The sequence below is a fragment of the Corythoichthys intestinalis genome, chromosome 5 (genome assembly GCF_030265065.1).
Source record: "Corythoichthys intestinalis isolate RoL2023-P3 chromosome 5, ASM3026506v1, whole genome shotgun sequence".
In the NCBI taxonomy this organism is placed as follows: domain Eukaryota; kingdom Metazoa; phylum Chordata; class Actinopteri; order Syngnathiformes; family Syngnathidae; genus Corythoichthys; species Corythoichthys intestinalis.
In genome coordinates, this window is record NC_080399.1 from 50,842,656 (window position 1) to 50,864,588 (window position 21,933).

General features: G+C 38.3%; 1 protein-coding gene across 2 annotated transcripts; it reads left to right on the forward strand.

Annotated features, from left to right (window-relative positions):
• Window positions 1-948: 948 nt before the first annotated feature.
• pla2g15 (phospholipase A2, group XV) lies at window positions 949-21,375 on the forward strand. Of its 2 annotated transcripts, XM_057836582.1 has the most exons (7): window positions 950-1,260; window positions 3,444-3,600; window positions 7,016-7,134; window positions 17,153-17,251; window positions 17,890-18,114; window positions 18,194-18,306; window positions 19,892-21,375. In XM_057836582.1, the coding sequence occupies exons 1-7, from the start codon at window positions 1,113-1,115 to the stop codon at window positions 20,291-20,293; spliced, it is 1,263 nt and encodes a 420-aa protein (XP_057692565.1). In that variant the 5' UTR covers window positions 950-1,112; the 3' UTR covers window positions 20,294-21,375. The 2 variants fall into 2 exon arrangements, with proteins under 2 accessions (XP_057692566.1, XP_057692565.1); XM_057836583.1 differs by lacking the exon at window positions 17,153-17,251 and having other exon boundaries at window positions 949-1,260.
• Window positions 21,376-21,933: the final 558 nt, after the last annotated feature.

The following is a 21,933-nucleotide window of genomic DNA, read 5'->3' on the forward strand; positions in this document are numbered from 1 at the left end:
CTGGGTGGGCAGACGTGGGGTTGGTGGTGCGTCCTCTCATCCCATCCCTGAAGGCCGGTTGGCCTGGGGGACCGCCCTGGGTCCCGGGGGTTTGACGATGGCTCCTTTGCTGGACTACGGGAAGAGGAATGGGCTGACCTCCCTCCCCGGGCTGGCTGGGTGGAGGCTGTGGCCCTGGGTGGCGTCCCAGCTCGTCTGCGTGGCGGTCGCGTATTTGGTGGGGCTTGCGCGCGGCTGGATGTGGTTGAGTGCGCCCGGGTGGGGGTCCCAGTGCCGTGATTGGCGGGTGGGGGGGTGTCGTAGGGTAGGTTGCCGACGGGCTTACACTCACAAGGGACTCACACGATTTCTGGTTTCTTTATCACAGAGCCGATTTGTGTACACTCCATCCCTCCCAATAACTTAGCTTATAGACTCTCCCAACCCACTCTCCATCTTTCCCTGGACAACAGGCCCCCCACATGGTGTCAACCGGAAATACATCTAGTTGACGATAGCACCGACATATTCATAGTTAGTGTAGGCGTTCAATATATTTCTTATTATTGTTTGTGTTTCTTTTCTTTCTTTTCATGTGTTTCTTTTCTTTCGTTGCCCCTTAACCCCATACCTGTTCGCTGCTTTGTCATAATTAATGAGGTATATTGAATGATCACAATGGGAGTATGTCATGCTCTCAATGTGAAACATTAAAACTGTTCAGACCAACCCATTCTCCGTGTCAAACAGCTGAACAGAACAGGACAGGTTTAAAAATAAATAGATAAAATAAATAAACAAATAAATAAATTTTCATATACAGGAAAATAATTAAAGGGTGACAGTTATCTCGGCTCTCCCATTGAGGTTTCCGTTCATTTTTTCAGGGAGTTTGCAACCCTACTCCCGATCGACTTTTCTGAACTCGATTACCCCCGCCTTGCTTGAAGTTGCGATACCAGATGGGATCGCTACGTTCTGTTTTTCTCTGACGAACCTCGTGATCGCGTCATCATCGCCGTTCAAGGAAAACAACGTCAAAGAAAGCTTCCAGAATCCAGACGAACTAAGTGACTCTGCCGAGCGGCGTTTTAGCGTCATGAGCTAAATGCCTAAATGAGACATCGGGTGACATGGGGGCTCGGCAGCGGGTCAACGCCTTTTCGCTTCTCACAGTCGGTTTGTTATTGTGGCTGCTGTGTGGAAGGAGCTCCAGCAAACCCGTGGGAAAATGTGGCGGCAACAAGCCGTGCCAATCCCCGGGACACCCAGTCGTCCTCGGTAAGTGTTATTTCCACTTCACACTTCTTTAAGTACAAGCTGTACAATATGTTGGATGAACCAAGTGTCACTTTACTATTAAGTGAAGTTGTATCATATTAACTTCGGCGAATCACTTTGACAAACATTTACGCAATGTAATATCATGGCGTGTTGTAATTTAAACAAATTGTCGTTTTCTACGTGAAAAAACAATGGTTACCAGTCCCCATCATAAGACTGCTGATATGCAACCAATCGGATTCCTTGAGAGATTCGTAGCCAATCCCTTCATTCATCTTGCACAAATACATCATGTGATTTTTTTTCACTTCCTAGACCGGTGTAGGTGTTAAAACACCATTACCATACTTTTTTACTTGTGCGGTTGAGTTTGTGGAACTCTTATCTTCTGCCTACATGATCTGTTGACATGAGGTCAGGATAAGCTCATACAACCCCGAGCAAAAAGTATGGAATCACCAGTCTCGGACGAGCACTCACTCAGACATTTTATCATGTAGAACAAACTCAGATAAAAAGCTTGAAAAAATAACGAATTAGTTTGAAAGTGCAACTCTTTAGCATTCAGAAACACTAAAAGAAATGAATAAATAACATAGTGGTGGTCAGTAAATGTTACTTTTATAGAGCAAGTTCAGCGAAATTATATGGAATCACTCCATTCTGGGGGAAAAAATGGAATAATGAGAAACAAACAAAGAAATAACAATCAAAACACATCTCTAGTATTTAGTTGCACCACATCTGGCTCTTATGACAGCTTGCAGTCTCTGAGTCATGGACTTGATGAGTATTCATCCATTCAGTGCCAACTCTCTTTGGTTGCAGTTGCCAGATCATCCTTGCAGGTCGGAGCCTTGCTGTGGACCATTTTTTTCTATTTCCACCACAGGTTTTCAATAGGGTTGAGGTCTGGGCTATTTGCAGGCCATGACATTGACTGAATGAGTCTTTCTCCAAGGAATGCTTTAACAGTTTTAGCTCTGTGGCATGATGCATTGTCATCTTGGAAAATGACAAACATATTTTCAATTGAAGGGATAAGAAAGCTGTCTAAAATTTCAATATAAACTTGTGCATTTATTGAAGATCTAAACACAGCCATCTCCCCAGTGCCCTTGCCTAACATGCAGCCCCATATAATCAAGGACTGGGGGAATTTTGATGTTTTCTTCAGGCAGTCATCTTTGTAAATCTCACTGGAACAACACCAAAAAAAGTTCCAGCATCACCACCTTGTCCAATGCAGATTCTTGACTCTTGACAATCTCATCGCCTCCAAATATCCCAGATCTCAACCCTATTGAAAACCTGTGGTGGAAATTGAAAAAAAAAATTGGGCCACAGCAAGGCTCCGACCTGCAAGGATGATCTGGCAACTGCAATCAAAGAGAGTTGGCACCAAATTGATGAAGGATACTCATCAAGTCCATGCCTCAGAGACTGCAAACTGTCATAAAAGCCAGAGGTGGTGCTACTAAATACTAGAGATGTGTTTTGATTAATATTTCTTTGTTTCTCATGATTGAATATTTTTTTTCCTCAGAATGTAGTGATTCCATACATATTTCCCTGCACTTGCTAGATAAAAGTAACATTTACTGACCACCACAATGTTTTTTATTCATTTCTTTTAGTGTTTCTAAATGCTAAAGAGTTGCACTTTGGAACTAATTCATTATTTTTTCAAGCTTTTTATCTGAGTTTGTTCTACATGATAAAATGTCTGAGTATATGAATGTATGAGTGAGTTCTCGTCCGAGACTGATGATACTTTTTGCTACGGGTTGTAGTTAGAGTCATCAACCATGTACTCACTGTGTTTAGATTACCGATTAAATATTTTTCTGAGAAATTTTCTAATCATAATACTGTATAGGATGATTTTTGGACGTGAACCCAAATTTCCCCCTGTGATCACAAAGAACATTTTCGCATATAGTTGAAGATCAATGTCTGTGAGACAAATGGCCACGTGGACTCAAAGCCATCAATGGTCAAATGTCAATGTGAACACAGAAAATGATCGAAAGCTCAAGAAATCCAATTTTGCACGGTAAATAAATTTCCCTGGTGATTGTTTTCAACATGACAATGCTGCTAACCTTGATCTTCTATGTCCAATTGGACCTTTCACTACTATTTTAATCTCCATATTTGTGTCTTTTGGTTTACTACAGTTCCAGGGGACCTAGGAAACCAGCTGGAGGCAAAATTGGACAAACCCAGCGTGGTTCATTATATTTGTTACAAGAAGACGGACACCTTCTTCACTTTATGGCTCAACTTGGAGCAGCTAGTACCTGTTGCCATTGACTGCTGGATGGACAACATAAGGTATTGACACCAGTCACTTTACGCCAGGGGTCAGGAACCTTTTTGACTGAGAGAGCCAAAACACCCAACATATTCTAAAATGTGATTCCAAGAGTCATACTGAGTGTGTGTTTATACTGTATCTCTGTGTGTATATACAATATATTATATAGTCACTTAGTTGTGATTGATAAAAAATCTTGAGAAAACAACAACGAAAGCCTAACATCATCACTTGAGATGTTACAATCGTTGCTCAGTTGCGCACTCACCACTTGGAAAATAACAAATAGAAACATGGATTGGCGTTGCGTTTATTTCCTGGAAGTGGAAACCACAACCACGTACAACCAGGGGATTTTGTGCATCACAGTAGCCGAGACAGGTAGAGCCTCTCAAGGCAGCAGTTTTGTGAGTCCCACTCTCCTAGAAGTGGTGACAATTTGACAGGCGAGAAAGTAATGAAAGTGAAACCGGTCACCGGCCTGTGTGACTTGGGGTACCACACAGTTCACTTTCATGGTTTAATTTTCCCCTACGCATTTTTATATACTCCTATACTATATTTTACAGCCACGCTGCTGCCTGAGCAAGATGTAACGTGCGAGGCGAGCTCTGTAATGCCCATCTCCGTGCAATTCCGAAACCACCGATGGGCACCAAATTGAAGTGTATCATTGCAACGTACGTTTGACGTCTCCAAGATCAATGTGTGAATGCGCGATCAGCTCATCACAGCTCATTCATGTCAAGGGAGCCGGCCAGTTCCACATTTGAAATTACAGGTTGGCGGAGAGCCAGATGCACTCATCAAAACAGCCAGATATGGCTCGCGACCCATAGGTTCCTGACCCCTGCCTTACGCTCTCCTTTAAACCGTACAAACTCTTCGAACCTTTAGCCATCTGCATTGTGCTTAGCCTTCCAAAGGTCGCTTTTCCCAATAGAAGAATTGTAAACAAAGCTAGAGAGGTAAGTAATCCATAACACTTGCGAATAGGTCAACAAAACAAGAAAACCGGTACAACAGCTGTTAGTGAATTACAAAAGTTCCTTCATTTTGGATTGGCTTGCTGATAACCTTTCAGTAGAAATAACCAGTATTTGAAACTGTCTACTCTTAAGGAAGTGATTTCTGTCCCTTTCCCTTTTAGAGTTGCCACAGCAGGTCACCTGCATGGTTTTCACATTTATTCACAGTCCAAATAGCATCCATGGAATAGTCCTCACTTGAGAATTCTGTTAGACATTTTCCATCACATCTCCTGATCCCATATTTACAATGGTATGAAAAAGTATGTGAACCTTTTGGAAATTCTTACATTTCTGCATAAAATCACCATCAAATCTGATCTGATCTTTTTCAAAATCACACAGATGTAAAAACAGTGTCTGCTTGAACTAAAACCACCCATTTATGTTTTCATATTTTAATGAGGATAGCATGCAAACAATGACATAAGGGGGAAAATAAGTAAGTTAACCCTCTGCCCAAGGAGACTTAAAACCAATTTTTACCAAACAATTTAAGTCAGGTGTGTGCCCAATCACTGATGAGTGGGTTAAAGCTGCCCTGCCCACTATAAAACACACACCTGGTAAGAAATGTCTTGAAGAGAAGCATTGTCTGATGTGCATCGTGGCTCGGTCAAAAGAGCTGTCTGAAAACCTGCGATCAGGGATTGCTTATCTGTATAAAGCTGGGAAAGGATACAAAACCATCTCTAAAAGTCTGAATGTTCATCAATCGGCAGTCAGAGAAGTTGTCTACAAATGGAGAGATTTTGGCACCAAGAGTTCAGCGCAGAATACTCAGGGAGATAAAAAAAAAAGAACCTTAGAGTGTCTGCTAAAGACTTACAGAAAATACTGGCACATTCCAATATCTCTGTGCACACATCAACGATACAGTATGTAAAACAATGGCCAAGAATGGTGCTCATGGGAGGACTCCACGGAGGAAGGCACTGCTGTCTAAAAAAAAAAAAACATTGTTGCTCATTTAATGTTCCAAAAAAGGCACTTGGACACACCACAGAAGTTTTGGCAAAATATTTTGTGTACTGATGAAACCAAAGTTGAATTGTTTGGGGATAACACACAATGTCGTGTGTGGAGGAAAAATGGAACAACTCACCAACATCAACACCTCATCCTCACTGCGAAGCATGGTGGAGGAGCATCATGATTTGGGGCAGTTTTACTGCTTCAGGGCCTGGACAACTCATCATCAATCATTAATGGAAGAATGAATTCAAAACTTTATCAGGATGTCTTGCAGGAAAACCTGATGCCGTCTGTCAGACAGTTGAAGCTAAAAAGAGGATGGACGCTGCAACAAGACGATCCAAAACACAGAAATAAATGAACTTCAGAATGGTTTCAGAAGAACAGAATACACGTTCTGAAGTGGCGAAGTCAAAGTCCAGACTTGAACCCCATTGACATGCTGTGGCATGACCTAAAGACAGTGATTCATGCCAGATATACCAAGAATCTGACTGAACTACAGCAGTTTTGTAGAGAAGAATGAGCCAAGATTAGACTCCTGATCGATGTGACAGACTGATCTGCAGCTACAGAAAGCGTCTGGTTGAAGTTATTGCTGCCAAAGGCGGGGCCACAAAATATTAAATGCGATGGTTCACTTACTTTTCCCACTTCTGTCATTGTTTTTATACTATCCTCATTAAAATATGACCTATAAATGTTTGGGTGGTTTTAGTTAAAGCAGACGCTGTTGTTTCACTGTGTGATTTTGACAAAGATCAGATCACATTTGATGGTGATGTTTTTTTGCGGAAATGTAAGAATTTCCAAAAGGTTCAGATACTTTTTTCATACCACTGTATACATACAAGTCCAAGTCACCTGATTTTTGAGAATCTTCTGATACCGAATCCCAATGTTACCTCGAAAATGTATGAAGGAGAGAAAAAAAGCTTTCTATAGCCCAATTTTAACAAAGCTGTCCCAACATTATACCTAAAGTAATTAGTATAGCAGTGGTTGCAACGAAGCTTAAAAAAATCAAAAATCATTTTTTTTGTGCAGCACAAAATAAGGTTTCATAGAAATTATGGAATACATTTATTATGGGAATAACTACTACATTTACCTTAAGCGTAGTAATATTACATTGCAGTAATGAGTTACACACAATATTGTATGGAAAGTATAATTGTTACAGTACCAGTATTGCTACTTTCAGATGAAAACACTTGCTGAATATTTTCTGTATTTTCCTCCGTACACCACCAAAATTCGTAAACGACCGATCTAAAAATTTATTATAATGTCAAAACAAAACAAAAAATAAGTTGAACAGTTAACAGTTAACCTGTTGGTTTGTGTATTTGTGGCGGTCGTGCACCACAGATTCAGAACTTAGACCAAAGTTCTCCTTATGAACTTGCCTACGTGCGTGTGTGCGCAGGCTGATCTACAACAGGACCACACACACTACCTCGTCGCCACCCGGCGTCAACATCAGCGTGCCAGGATTCGGAGACACATACTCGGTGGAGTATCTGGACCCTAGTAAACGCAGTGTTGGTGAGTGTGAAGGAATGAAAGTCCGTTTTTAGCTTTTAAACTATCATAATCATCCTCATGAAGTACCATTTAAAAACTATTGCCACCTTCTTCAATTCTTCCTTTTTTCCATAGTTTCTTTCTTTCTTTGTCTAAGGTAGTCAAACAAATCTAAATGTCAGAAAAAGGTACCTCAAATATACATAAAATGGATTTTTCAAATTACACTTGTTAACGTAATAACATGCAAGATAATACTTCTGACCAAAAAGAAAGTTTTTTTTTTTTTTCACAAGTATGACAAACCTAAGTAAAATCACAACTTTAGGCAGCATTTATGCATTGAAATTAATGTTAAACCATAGACTTCATAACCTATTGACATGACATGGGAAACGGGGCCAATCCGTTGGGGGCTTATTTTCAAAAACTTCAAATTCAAATATTTTCAAAACCAAAGCTGCTACCGACCTAAAACCAAAACGGGCACCTACCTTAGCCATATATGAGTCTCCATGAGCAGCGGCATCAAAAAATTATTGTCGTTCCCTTATAAAATCCCGATTAATTATTTTTATAGAAGTATAACACAACTTAAAATGGCTATACAAGTCTCAGTTTTTACACTGGATGCACACACAAAAAAAAATCACCAAATGCAGAGATAATCACCTTTATTTTCAGGATCAATAGCAATATTTAACATATCATATATGTTTTTGACCAAAATAGCAACTTTATTTTTTCTTTGCTGCATGTTTTCAACAGCTAATAAATCACTCAATTTAACTTCAGAAACTTAATACTTGAGGAAAACATGCAGAATCAATTGTAAATAGTATGTAAATAGATTATTAATAAATTCTATATACCGTATTGGCCCAAATATAAGACGGCTCTGATTATAAGACGACCCCCTCTTTTTCAAGACTCAAGTTTGAAAAAAGACTTTTTGAACACCAAATTAATTTTTTTTACAGAAAATAATTACAGTACATCTGAAACACATGATTATAACAATATATTTGAGAGGAAAAGTATGTTATTTTTGCCTCATTCAAATCTTAATATCTGAACATTTAAATACGTAAACTAAAGTGCAATCACATTCGTAAATGAATGGCTTGTGGTTTTTTAAATGTAAATAAACCAATCTATTGTGATAAAACAACAAAATTGCAATAACTGCATTAACCATCAAAGTGAGGTCTAACTGTAACTGTAGTCTTGAAACAAATCTGGATAAGGAAAAACATAAAACATGAAATAATGCAAACTGGTTAAACGAGAGTAGCTGAGATCTGTCATGACAGAACATTACTCCTCAAGTTCAGCATTGGCTTCAATGATATCTGGTGCCATCTAGCGTCGTGAATGGGTATAATGTCTAGACCCCGAATATAAGACGACACCCACTTTTTCGGTCTTATTTCAATGCAAAAACACACCGTCTTATATTTGGGCCAATACGGTACAATCACAACTTATTATAGAATAGAATAGCCCTTTATTATCATATACAGTTATACAATAAAATTGTGGAGCATCCCTTTACAGTGCAGGATAAGTTAAAATCTCAAAAGTGACATGCAAGTATGAAATCTAAATAAACATACTGTAAATATAAAATGCGTATACATAGCCTTTTTCTATGCCTTGCGTTTTCTGGTCACCTCGACTTATACAAGTCCCTGTTCCTCGCCGTCTCCTTTCTGCCCTCTTCGACTCTGCTCCTTTTCCTGCCGGCCGGCCACTCCAAGGCCTTGTTCTTCCTTGCCTCTGAAGTCACATCCTTGATTAAGAGGGACCGCCAGGAACTCCAGCAGGTGCTCTTGTGCTTCCTGCACATCAGGGAGTCCCACAGCGATATTCCAGTGGACGCCATGTGGGCCATGGGGAGCGATGGCCACTTGAGGAAAGCCAGGCCCGTTTCCAGGTCTCCCTTGTCCTCTGTAACATCTCCAGGATATCGGCCCTGTGTGTCCCTGTGTTCCTCCTCGCCTGTGCGACCGTGTTAGGGTTGACGACCGCCATGATGAGCCCTACGTTCTGCTTCTCGATCGAAGCGTGCGCCAGCACCTTCTGGGTCAACTTGTAGCCGGCCTTGACAGACTTGTAGTTCTCCAACTTGGTCAGCACCTTCCGGCTTGAAAATCGGGCCGTCCTCATCCTCTCAGGCTCCTAAAAAACACGTTTGTTTTTTTTAGAAAGATAGGTGTTTTGAGTTATGTTTTTTATAAAGGGAATAATGCTGGCCACTTACTTCAGCCCCAGGACACCTGGGGAGCACCATACCATGTGGAAGCTGCTGTAGATGTTCTTCCAAAAGTGCACGGGGTCAAAGTAGATGAAAATCTGCTTGTTGCCGTCGGCGTAGGGGTTGATGTAGGACCATGGTGTTACAGTGAAACTTATTAGATTGAAATATTACATACAATAAAACACGTAAAAGCTGATTGTTTTTTAATATGGACGCATGAAATGTCTAAAATAAAATCTAGACATACAAAATCCAATATGGCCGCCGTAGCAAAACAATGAGGTTTTTATGTTGAAATTCTTGTGAATAAATGCTTAAATCCCTGAATTTTTTATAGATGTATACGTAAAACAGTCTTGATTCTTGTTTAAAAGCAAAAGAAACCGTGCAGGTAGCATGTATTTTACATAAATATGGCGAATGTGTGGCTCGTCTTTAAGTTCACTGTGGTGCCGCCTTACAACAAGTCCACAGCCAAGAGCTTTTTACTTCAATCACTGAATTCTTTATAGATATGGAGTTAAAACTGTCTCAATTTTTTGTTAAAAGAGCTAAAAACTGGGATGTTACACATCTATTTTACGTATATACGTCGAAGAATGACCCAAATGCCGTAGCAGTTCCCCTTCTCCCATTGATTTTTTTTCATGTTTCAAAATGCTTTCACAGTATGAAAATATAATATTTACCTTGAATCCTCGAACAGATCACTCCTGAGACAATCCTTCCTGTTTGTATGCGGTACAGTACAGTAGTTGTTCAAAAATCCAAGCTGAAACCCGGCTTTGACATGACCGCGTGCCGTCTTCGGCTGACTATTACTAAATGAAACTTCAAGCTCGGCCCCCTATGGTAAGGCGTGATGCAAAGAATGACAAAGTGTCAGGTCAATAGGTAATGAAGTCTATGGTTAAACTTTTTTGAAAGGTGAGTGATTCGTTACATCTAGCGTACTATAGTTGTCGGACTATAAGGCATATTTAAAATCCTTTATTTTTTCACAAATATTGACAGTGCGCTTTATAATTCAGTGCACCTTTTGTATCAATTCTGGTGGTGCTTAATGACCACAGATCTATTTTGCCCGAGCATAGCTGCTCCGGGTGCTTATAAGAAACAATCTTCATTTATCAAACCCATACATAAAACAATACAACAAATAATAAATAAATCTTTACTTATATATAAATGGAATGTGTGTATGTGTGTTCGTTCCCTATCCCCTTCAGACCTGAATTTTTTCTGGTTGGCAAAAAAAAAAAAAAAATCTGTGCTTATTTTTACTCTACTCAAATAACAGAACAAAGCGCAATTTTTTTTGGTCGGGGATATTTTACGCTTTTATTGTTTTTTTTAAAATTATTATTACTTTTTTTATGTCAATTTCTATTTGATTAGAAATGAGCACTTTACGTTATCCTTTTTGAAATTGCGATTGCAATTTTCAAAAGCATTCCAAACCTGATTTGATTTCGATGGGTAAAGTTTCATCCAATTATCTCCTTGAAGTAGCAATGGCAACCAAATTCAGTGTAGCTGGGCGGATTTTGACGATTTTTTACACAGTGTAGATGGGTTTGATGTCTGTAGGCCTCCATTTAGTGCGGAAATTTGATTTGAAACTCTGAAACTTATCATAGAAAATGCCAAATCTCACTTTTTCACCTGAGCAACGCCGGACCATCCTGCTCAATAAATCCATCCATACATTTAAAAAAATTCATGGGGAAGCCCTGATTTTGAGGTTTCTTATGTGTCGATTTAACAAACCTTGGCCACAACAACCAAGTGCAAGTAGTATGTAGTAGTAGTAGTATATTTCCAGTGAATAAATAAAACTATAATTACAATGTTAAAAGATGAAAAACAAATGACAAATGCAGTACATTGATGCACTAATGTGCCTTATATTTGAAAATAAATTTATGCACGCTGCGCTTTATAATCTGGAGTGCTTTATAGAATAATCAGAGTAGAGATTTGTGGACGTCGCTCTCTAGTGGTGGCCACTGTTATTGGGGTGTAAACACACCTCAATAGCAGCCCAGTGTCCGTCAATGTAAACAGTAATGTTTGCTGCTCCTAGGGTTGCCAACTCCCTCAAAATAAAAATAAGGGATTGGTAGAGCCGGCTGGCTTGATAAACGTCACCTTTTGATTATTTTTTTGTATGTGAAAAGTGATTTCTTATTCATACAGTACGTAACTGTAATACAGTATAATTTACTCAAACCTGAATTAGGTGCATATTTGAGTGATATAAGCACATCGAAAAACAATAATTATTGGCAATGTATTCTTAATGCTTTTTTAAACTGAGGTGTGTTCAAAGTCTCCTGAGAAATAAGTTTTGCAAATGATCACTCCAAATTAGGAGTGGGAACCTCTTGGTACCTCACGATACGATACGATTTGCGATACAAAGCTCACGATAACGATGATATGTCGATACAACGATTATCGATACATCGGTCAGGAAATCATTCTAGGATATTCTAGGATATTCTACAAACAACTAATAAACAGAAAAACAAGCTTCTGCTGTGAATTGGAATGAGTTTATCACTAGTAGACGTCCAATCCATTTAAACTGGGAGGGTGGCAGCAATCCCTCCCACTTCAAATGGATTGAACGTCTATGGCCGTCAGTGGCAGCCAATGCCAGGCAATGAGGCACTTTTGGGCCATTTAAGATCATTTACCTGTTGATTTTCAATTACTTCCTGTTGATTCTGGGGTATTTTATGGGTCACTTCCTGTTTATTATGAGTTACAGAACAGGAAGTAACATGGGAATCACCCAAATGAATAGGCAGCGACTCAAACTCAACAGGAAATGACCTGTAAATGCCCTAAAATGAACAGGAAGTGACAGAATGACTGAATGCTCTGGTTTTGAATGAACGAACGTTCCCAGTCTAAATGGATTGGGTTTCGAGCACCGTCAATGGCAGCCTTATAGTTAACTGAGACAATATGATGGTGGAAGATTTTGGTAGGCAGTTGTTGGTTCCTTTTTTTTTTTTTTTTTTTAAAACATTGACACCTTTTTAAAACGATATCTCGATTCTTGGCAGGAGCATATCGATAACCTTTCGGGATACAAAGTATCACGATATATCATATAGGAGTGAATACGATACGATACGATTCACGTTACAAGGCTCACGATAACGATTATCTTACGATATTACGATACAGCGATTATCGATATATTGGTCAGAAATTTGATACATGATATTCTATGATATAACTGTTGAAACACACACACACAAAAAAAACATTCAAAATAGAAAAAGTACTGTTTGAGTCATTTATTAAACAGTGACACCTTTTCTGTGCAACATTGCTGTAAAATATGAATCTACTGCAAATTGTGTATCTGCACATATAGAGGAAACAAACCACAACCACTGATATCTCTTGGAGAGATCATGATGAATGGCACCCTTAATTTGTTTAAAGTTTTAAATCTTTTTTTTTTCTTTTTTTTTTTTTTTTTTTTTAAATTAACAGTGCTGTAGGTGTTAGCAGTTGATCTTGGAGTGGGGCAATGATAAAATCGGTGGGTCTTTTCTTCGTATCTGACCTTCAATGCCAAAAGCATTGGTTTGAGCATTTCCACCATTTGCTTCAGCATTTGAGATGTCGGACTCACAATTTTCCTCACCTTAAAAACAACAAAACAAAACAAAATATTAGTTACTTAATAGCTTTTGAGTTGAAATCCTGATTTTTTTTTTTTGTGTTGGAAGTATTGAGTGAATTAAAAAAAAATATGAATTGAATGTATAGAAATTAAAAATGCAATAATGAACTATTTTTAATATGTAGGCTACATTAATTATCATGCACATCACCTTATATATCTTGGAAGCTATTCAAACCACTTTTATAGCTTATTGCATCAAAATGGAAGTAATAATAGTTTGTGTAGTAAACTAGATGGAAAGTTGTTCTCAAATAATATCAAACAAATCAGTATATTTATGTAGGCTTGTTCGATATTCATTTTCATCCAGTTTAGGGTCCTGGTTTATTTTATATCACTCAACACTAAATGTTATCAACATAATACATGTAAATTAAAAAATCAATGACATAGCAAAACTTTCTTACATCAAGTGATGAAAGCGAAGCAGTGAAGAAATCCGTGTCCACGTCTTCACCAGCTTCCAGTAAACCTTATTTTTCTTAGACCATTCTTGCATACAGCAAAGTCCTGTTCACCTTACTTCCTTTCTTGTTGGTGTAAAATCTAAAGTGTGTCCACATGTGCGATTTGTAGCAGTATTTTTGTCACTTTTTCCTCCACCGTTCCCACAAAGCTTTTTTATTTTTTTCAACCCACTTGGAGCTTCCTCTCTTCTTCTCTAGACAACTTGTGCGCACTTTACCTTCACCGCCAATCTTGAGCGCCCCTGGGGGACCTCCCAAGGAATTGCTCAACAAACACTTAGCAGTTTACAGCATCCAATGGCCAATAGGTCAAATGAAAGTATCGATACTTGGCGGGAGCATATCGATAACCAATCGGGTTGCAAAATATCGCGATATATCGCTGTATCGAGATATTGTCACACTCTTAATATCATATATCACCATTTTGATATTTTGTCACACCCCTACTCCAAATATAGTGTGAAAATGCGAAAAAAAAAAAAAGACAGAACACAAAATTATAATGCAAATAGTGAAAATAAAGTACTCAGAAAAGAACAAGAAAACAAATGATCATCATTTTGAACATTATTTCTCCCACACTCTGTGTTGTCTCGGCCAATGGGATGAGCGGTAGTGTCATTGTTCTGTCAGCTCATTTGTCAGATAACAGAAGTGTGTGTGTGGGGGGGTGTTCCCTTACATATTCTTGAAAAGCACCACACCAGTATTCGTAGGTTCTACAAATAAAACACTATGTTTGATTTTCATGACAATACAGGACTGAGCAAGCGTCCCTTTTTAGCTTAAAACGGGACGTGAACTTTTGTTTCTGAATACTGGGCGATCCCGTTTTTCAATGGACGGTTGGCAACTCCAGAATCTGCTGGTTGTGTGTGCTGTGGGCGGCACACCCCAGCTATGGCGGAAGGGGTACTTTTAGTCGTTTGGCTTGGATTAGTCTATAGTCCAAAAAATAGAATACATAATTTTTGGACTGTAGGGTGTATTTAATTATAAGCGCATTAATGCATTTATTTGTTCTTTATCTTTTGACATTGAAGTTATTGTTTGGTCTTTTGGGATTGGGATTTTAAGTGTGCTTTAAAATTACAGTAGCTGTAACACAGCTTTTCAGAAAATGAACACTTTAATAAATATTTTCATTATGATAATTATTTTTACATTTTTATTTTGCTGGTCTTAATCTTAAAACATTAAAGAGAGGATTTATTTAACATAATTTCCTATGGATTAATTTAGGGCTGCAACTATCGATGATTTAGGGATTGGATTAATCTATCAATTAGGTCAAATAATCGAGTAATCGGATTAGAAATATAGCTGAATAAATTTTAGGAGATGTAAAACAAAGAAACAACTGTTTATGCCTGCAATAACATTTATTTTGGCTTGCTTAAATTGAACTTAAAAAGAGCATTAAATGCAAATATAAAAGATCTGAGCATTTCTTCTAAATAATCAGAATTGAGCTTTCATTTCACAACAGCAAAAAAATGCATTTAAAAATAAATTAGAAATACCTGACCTTAGCCCTCCAACAGTATAAAAATAAATAAATGAAGATCTTAGTCCAACAGAGCAAAAATTGTCCAACTTGCGTAGCAAAAATCCGCTATCTTAAATGCTATAAAATGCTAATTTTTAATTATTTTTTGTTTTGTTTTTTACAATGCTCTTGACAAATTGTTCAAACACATTTTCCTGCAAAAAAACCTGCAAAATATACTTCTAAACTAAATTAGGAATGCCTAAACAAACATACTAGCTCAAACAAAAACGTACATCCTTATGTTGGTCTTAACAGGGAGCAGCTGGATTCAGCCATGTTAGATGAATTCCCAGATAGCAGACCGACATTGAATAAACATGGACTTTCCATCAAAATCATCAGTATGGTTGACATCGAAATTTTCGACGCCAAGTAACATTAAAACAACGTTGTTCTAAGCTATGTCAGGCAATGGTTGGGTTAACATTGTTTTATAGTTGATGAACTAATGATGAGAAATATTGGATTTATGATTGACCGGGAAATATGATTGAAAAGTCATTTAATTATGGATGAGCGGGCGTTTTGGTCGGAAACAACATTGATTCAGCGTTGTTCCAATATTATTGATAATCGAAATGACGTATAGGTTTTGTAAGGATTTCTACATTGAAACAACATTAAAAGAGGGTGCAAAAGTGATGTTGATTCAACGATATAAGATCGACAGCGGAATGTTGATCCAGCATCTTTTCAACGTCGGTCTGCTATCTGGGTTCTGTCCACCTGAATGCATAAAACTAAATGCAACACTTTCAAAACAAACCATTACAACACCACTCCAATTAAACGAATCCTCGAAGCAGCAAAATATGATTCGAAGCTTTTTTTTACTCATTGAATTACTCCAGTTAATAAATTGATCGTTGCAGCACTAGAATAATTTCTCCTCATTTGTTCCTCATAAAGATGAAATACCACTATATCATTGTTTTAGTTAGGGTAATATCTCAAGTTGCATATTGCTATTTCATTTCCCATCAAAGTCACGGTGACATGGCCAAATTGTTGACCACACGCATAATTATGTGTGATTGTACCGTATTGGCCCGAATATATGACGGCCCTGATTATAAACTGACCCACTCTTTTTCAAGACTCAAGTTTGAAAAAAGACTTTTTGAACACCAAATTAATTTTTATACAGAAAATAATTACATTACATCCGAAACTACTGATTATAACATATATTTGAGAAAAAAGGCATTTTATTTTGCCTCATTCAAATCTTAATATCCGAACATTTAAATATGTAAACTAAAGTGCAATCACATTCGTAAATGAATGCCTTCTGGTTCTTGAAATGTAAATAAACCAATCTATTGTGATAAAACAACAAAATTGCAATGCCTGAATTAACCATCAAAGTGAAGTCTAACTGAAACTGTAGTCTTGAAACAAATCTGAACAAGGAAAAACATTGCAATAAAATAATACAAACTGGTTAAACTTGAGAGTAGCTGAGATCTGTCATGACAGAACATTGCTTCAATGATATCTGGCGCCATCTAGCTTCGTGAATGGGGAGAGTAGCTGAGATCTTTCATGACAGAACATCGCTTCAATGATATCTGGCGCCATCTAGCGTCATGAATGGTTATAATGTCTAGACCGCGAATATAAGACGACCCCCTCTTTTTCAGTGTTATTTCCATGCAAAAAAAACGTCTTATATTCGGGCCAATACGGTATTAATGACCTGGCTCAATATTTATGATTGTCAATATCTGAGCTCAAGTGAAGGGAGCATCAAGCTTAACACATACCCAACATCACAGGATAGTCACGCCACACAATCTTCATATGTGTACTTAACCTAATGTTGTTGTCACTACTGAGTAATTCTGTGAAAGCAACTAGCATGTCTTGATGTGTCAGCATAACAGTGTCAGCTTTTAAACTTTTCTTTTTAGTGAGTGGCTAATTGCACATGAATGAACTGACCTTTTGTGTGTCAAGTAAAACATCACAGCATAAAACCTCTCAAAAAATACAGCAAAGGGAACAATTCTTCCATGCCACTAAATGTCTTGTTTGCCTTTTAGGTATGTATTTCTTTAATATTGTACAGGCCATGGTGGACTGGGGCTACACGCGGGGTGTTGACGTGAGAGGAGCCCCCTATGATTGGAGGAAAGCACCTAGTAAGTACAACACACTAGTGCTGCAACAATTAATCGATTAACTCGAGTAATTCGATTAGAAAAGAGATTAAAATTAAATTTTGCTGCTTCAAGTATTCGTTTAATTAAAGTGGCGTTGTAATGGTTTGTTTTGAAAGTGTTTGCATTAGTTTTATTGATTTGGGTGGATACACCGCCCTCTGGTGGCGACAGTGAATATGACATAACTCCTTTTACATGGCTGAATCCAGCTGCTCACTCTTAAGACCAACATAAGATAAGATTTTGTTTGCGCTGTTTTTTTAATGCATTCGTAATTCATTTTATTGGTATAATCAGCCATTTTTTGTGTGAATTTTTTTAAACTATTTGTTCAGAGCATTATAAAAAAAAAAAAAAGAAAGTTAGCATTTTGGATTTCAGTTAGCCAATTTTTCTTTTGTTGTACTTTGATCCTTATTAATTTTTTTAGACCGTTTGAGGCTTTTCTATGTTCCCCTTAGCCGATTATACGATTATTCGAACTAACTAGATCATTGATTAATCGACTACTAAAATAATTGATAGCTGCAGCCATAGAACACACACATAACATGATTTATAATCGTGCATACACTTCTTAAATTTGATGCTGAGGTGTCTCATTCCATTCTTTACAGACGAAAATAAGGATTACTTCCTAGCGTTACAGAAAATGATCGAAGAGATGGCAGAAAATGCTGGCGGACCCGTAGTCATAATCGCCCACAGTATGGGCAACATGTATACTTTGTACTTCCTCAACCAGCAGCCTCAAGCTTGGAAGGACAAATATATCAAAGCCTTTGTCGCTCTTGGACCACCATGGGCTGGCGTGGCCAAGACGCTTCGTGTCATCACCTCAGGTGAAATAACAAATGTTCAATTCTTTTGTTTCCTGTGCGTCTAATGTTGCGAATAAGATTCCGTCTGTGTGCCTTTCAGGTGACAATAACGGCATTCCGGTAATCAGACCACTAAAGATCCGCTCTCAGCAACGGACGGCTGTGTCCACCTCTTGGCTGCTTCCCTATGCCCACACCTGGCCTAAAGATAAGGTACGTGTGTGCTTTGTGCCACGAAAGGAGATTAGACCAGTGATCTCAACCGCTTTGCCTTGTGTTTTGTTTTTGTTTTTTTATCATTTTTTGCCTGTAGCGACTTACAGTGGTATGAAAAGGTAACTGAACCTTTTGAAATGTCTCGCAGTTCTGCATAAAATCACAATCAAAAGTGATCTGACCTTTTTCAAAATCACACAGATGAAAAAACAGTGTCTGCTTCAACTATAACCACCCAAACATTTATAGGTTTTCATATTTTAATGAGGATACTATGCAAACAATGACAGAAGGGAGGAAAATAAGTAAGTGAACCATCACATTTAATATTTTGTGGCCCCCACAGCAATAACTTCAACAAAACGCTTTCTGTAGCTGTAGATCGGTCTGGCACGTTGACCAGGACTAATCTTGCAGTAGTTCAGTCAGATTCCTGGGATGTCTGGCACGAATCGCATCTCAATGTCTGGACTTTGACTTGGCCACTCCAGCTCATGTATTTTGTTCTACTGAAACCATTCTGAAGTTGATTTACGTTACTTCTGTGTTTTGGAGCATGGTTTTGTTGCAGCATCCATCCTCTTTTTAGCTTCAACTGTCTGACAGACGGCCCCAGGTTTTCCTGCAAAACATCCTGATAAACTTTTGAGTTCATTCTTCCATTAATGATTGCAAGTTGTCCAGGCCCTGAGGTAGCAAAACAGCCCCAAATCATATTAGTGAGCTGTTCCATTTTTCATCCGCACATGAATTTGTGTGTTACTCCCAAACAATTCAACTTTGGTTTCATCAATGCACAAAATATTTTGCCAAAACTTCTGTGGAGTGTCCAAGTGCCTTTTTGCGAACATTAAATGAGCAACAATGTTTTGTTAGACAGCAGTGGCTTCCTCTGTGGAGTCGTCCCATGAACACCATTCTTGGCCATAGTTTTACATATAGTGGATGTGTGCACAGAGATATTGGACTTTGCCAGTGACGTCTGTAAGTCTTCAGCAGACACTATCGTGTTCTTTTTTTACCTCTCTGAGTATTCTGCGCTGAACTCTTGGAATCATCTTTGGTAAACGGCCACTCCTTGGGAGAGAAGCAGCAGTGCCAAACTCTCTTCAATTGTAGACATCTTCTCTGACTATTGATTGATGAACATCCAGACTTTTAGAGATTGATTTGTATAAAGCTGGGAAAGGATACAAAACCAACATTTCTTGCCAGGTGTGTGTTTTATAGTTGGCAAGGCAGTTTTAAACCACTCATCAGTGATTGGGCACACACCTGACTTAAATTGTTTGGTGAAAATTGGTTTCAATTGCTCTTTAAGTCTCCTTAGGCACAGGGTTCACTTACTTATTTTTCCGCCTTCTGTCATTGTTTGCATGCTATCCTCATTAAAATATGAAAACCTATAAATGTTTGGGTGGTTTTAGTTAGAGCAGACACTGTATTTTCATCAAGATCAGATCACATTTGATGGGGATTTTATGCAGAAATGTGAGGAATTCGAAAAGGTTCAGCTATTTTTTCATACAGCTGTATACGATTTATAGTCCAGAAAATATGGTAACTCTTCCTCCAAATTCAGGTTTTGATCCAGACACCCACGACTAATTACACCGTGATGGACTACAAGAAACTCTACTTTGACCTCGGTTTTGAGGATGGCTGGCTCATGCGTCAGGACACGGAGTCTTTGCTCTACGACCTAACACCGCCCGGTGTGGCAGTCCACTGCTTGTACGGCACTGGCGTTCCCACATCCGAAGCCTACCAGTACACCTCAAAGTTCCCCGATGTGGACCCCACCGTAGTGATGGGTGATGGCGACGGCACGGTCAACCTGCTGAGCGCCACGCAATGCAAGCGCTGGGCCGGGCAGCAAAAACAAGCGGTGACCTTGCAAGAGCTTCCTGAGAATGAGCACGTCAACATGCTGCTCAACGTCTCCACTGTGGCCTACATTAAGAAGGTGCTTTTCAACACCTGAGTAGTCGGCGTCACACAGAACGCCTCTCTCGCTGTCATTTGTGCTGTTCAAATGGTTTTTTGTGCTGCTATGGTTTTTACCCTCTAAAACTATCGCATGTATGTGCCTCGCTATGTGCGGAAAGACGCAGCAGCCATTTTGACATTAGCAATTCCATAAAGTCCGTAAGTATTGCGATCAAATTGATGTGTTCAAATGGCTGCTGCTCTAGTGTTTTTGTGATAATTTTTTTTTCTTTTTCCAAGCCGTTTCCAATGAATTTTATACAGTTGATGTTTAGGGATGAACTTGGATTTTTAGCTAAAAAAGAACAGAGTATGACGTAAATGAATATATATTATATATGTTAATTATTCAATGTTAGCTTTTAATTGAGTAAGCCCATATTTGGCTTTGTTACGTTTTGCTCATTTTGTACAACTAATTAAATTCTGGCTAGAGGACACAGGCACAGTTTTGGAAAAAAATGTAATTATGCTAGGGTTCTCATTTGTTTATTATTCATCCAAGATGTACAATTGGTTCAGCAACACATACTCAATAATTCAGGGATTATTAATATCAAAATCTTGTCATTTTCAGAAGACAGTCCTATCATGTCAGTGCATGTTTTCTGCTTTAGTTTTTGTGATATGTGCTCAAAACCCAAGTTTCTTGTCTCTGTTACAGCAATGTTAAAAAGCATTCAGCTCCTCTTTAGTGCCAAAATGTATTTACACATAATCTATGAAAAGGTTTTAAATTTTACTTGGTTTTTCAAAGCTAAATATTTGTTTGTGGTCGTTTTCTCTGTACAGTAGAATAATTGGTTTGATAGAACACTGACGTGTCGATCTGTTTTTTGTTTTTAATTTAGCTTTTGCATACCATTTTATTTTTATTGCCGGGCTAAACGTCACTTCCCTAAAATCTATTTCTCTTGACAATCAAGAAGTTGGTGGCTGTGATTACCCAAAGTTTTTCTAAACGTGACCTTTTATGTACTTGTGGAAATGAAGTTGGTTTCGCTCTTAGACTGGAGTAAATGTACTACCTGACCACAATGATGTACTGCTGTGAACTGTTAAAAAGTACGGACTTTAGTAGAATGTTTGATCTTTCAAAAGGGTTTTTCTTTCAAATGAGTCTTTCTCTTTGTTTCTTTCTTCAGCCCTTAGATATCTAACAAACAGGCACACAGAAAACTTGAACATACACAAGTTAAAAATAGGAAATCTCACAACTTCCTCTCTGTGGGTTTGCAAATACGAGCAACCGCATGTCAAGGTCCCTTCACATTTTGAAGCGACAACACTGTATAGCAGTATTTTTCAAGCTTTTCTGAGTCACAGCACATTTTTACATTAAGTAAAAATCTTGCTGCACACAACAAACCAAAAATATTCTAAAATTATTTTCTGCACAGTATACGTGTAAAAAAAAATTATCCACAGACTTCATCATCAGTTGACGGTAAACGGGACGCGAGGCCGTTCCATAGTGGGCCTATTTTCAAAAACGTGAAATTCAAATATTTTCAAAACCAAAGCCGCTAGTGACCTAAACCAAAACCAGCACCTCCCTTAGGCATATATAACCCCTTGGAAAAAGTATGGAATCACCAGTCTCGGAGGAGCACCCACTCGCACATTTTATTATGT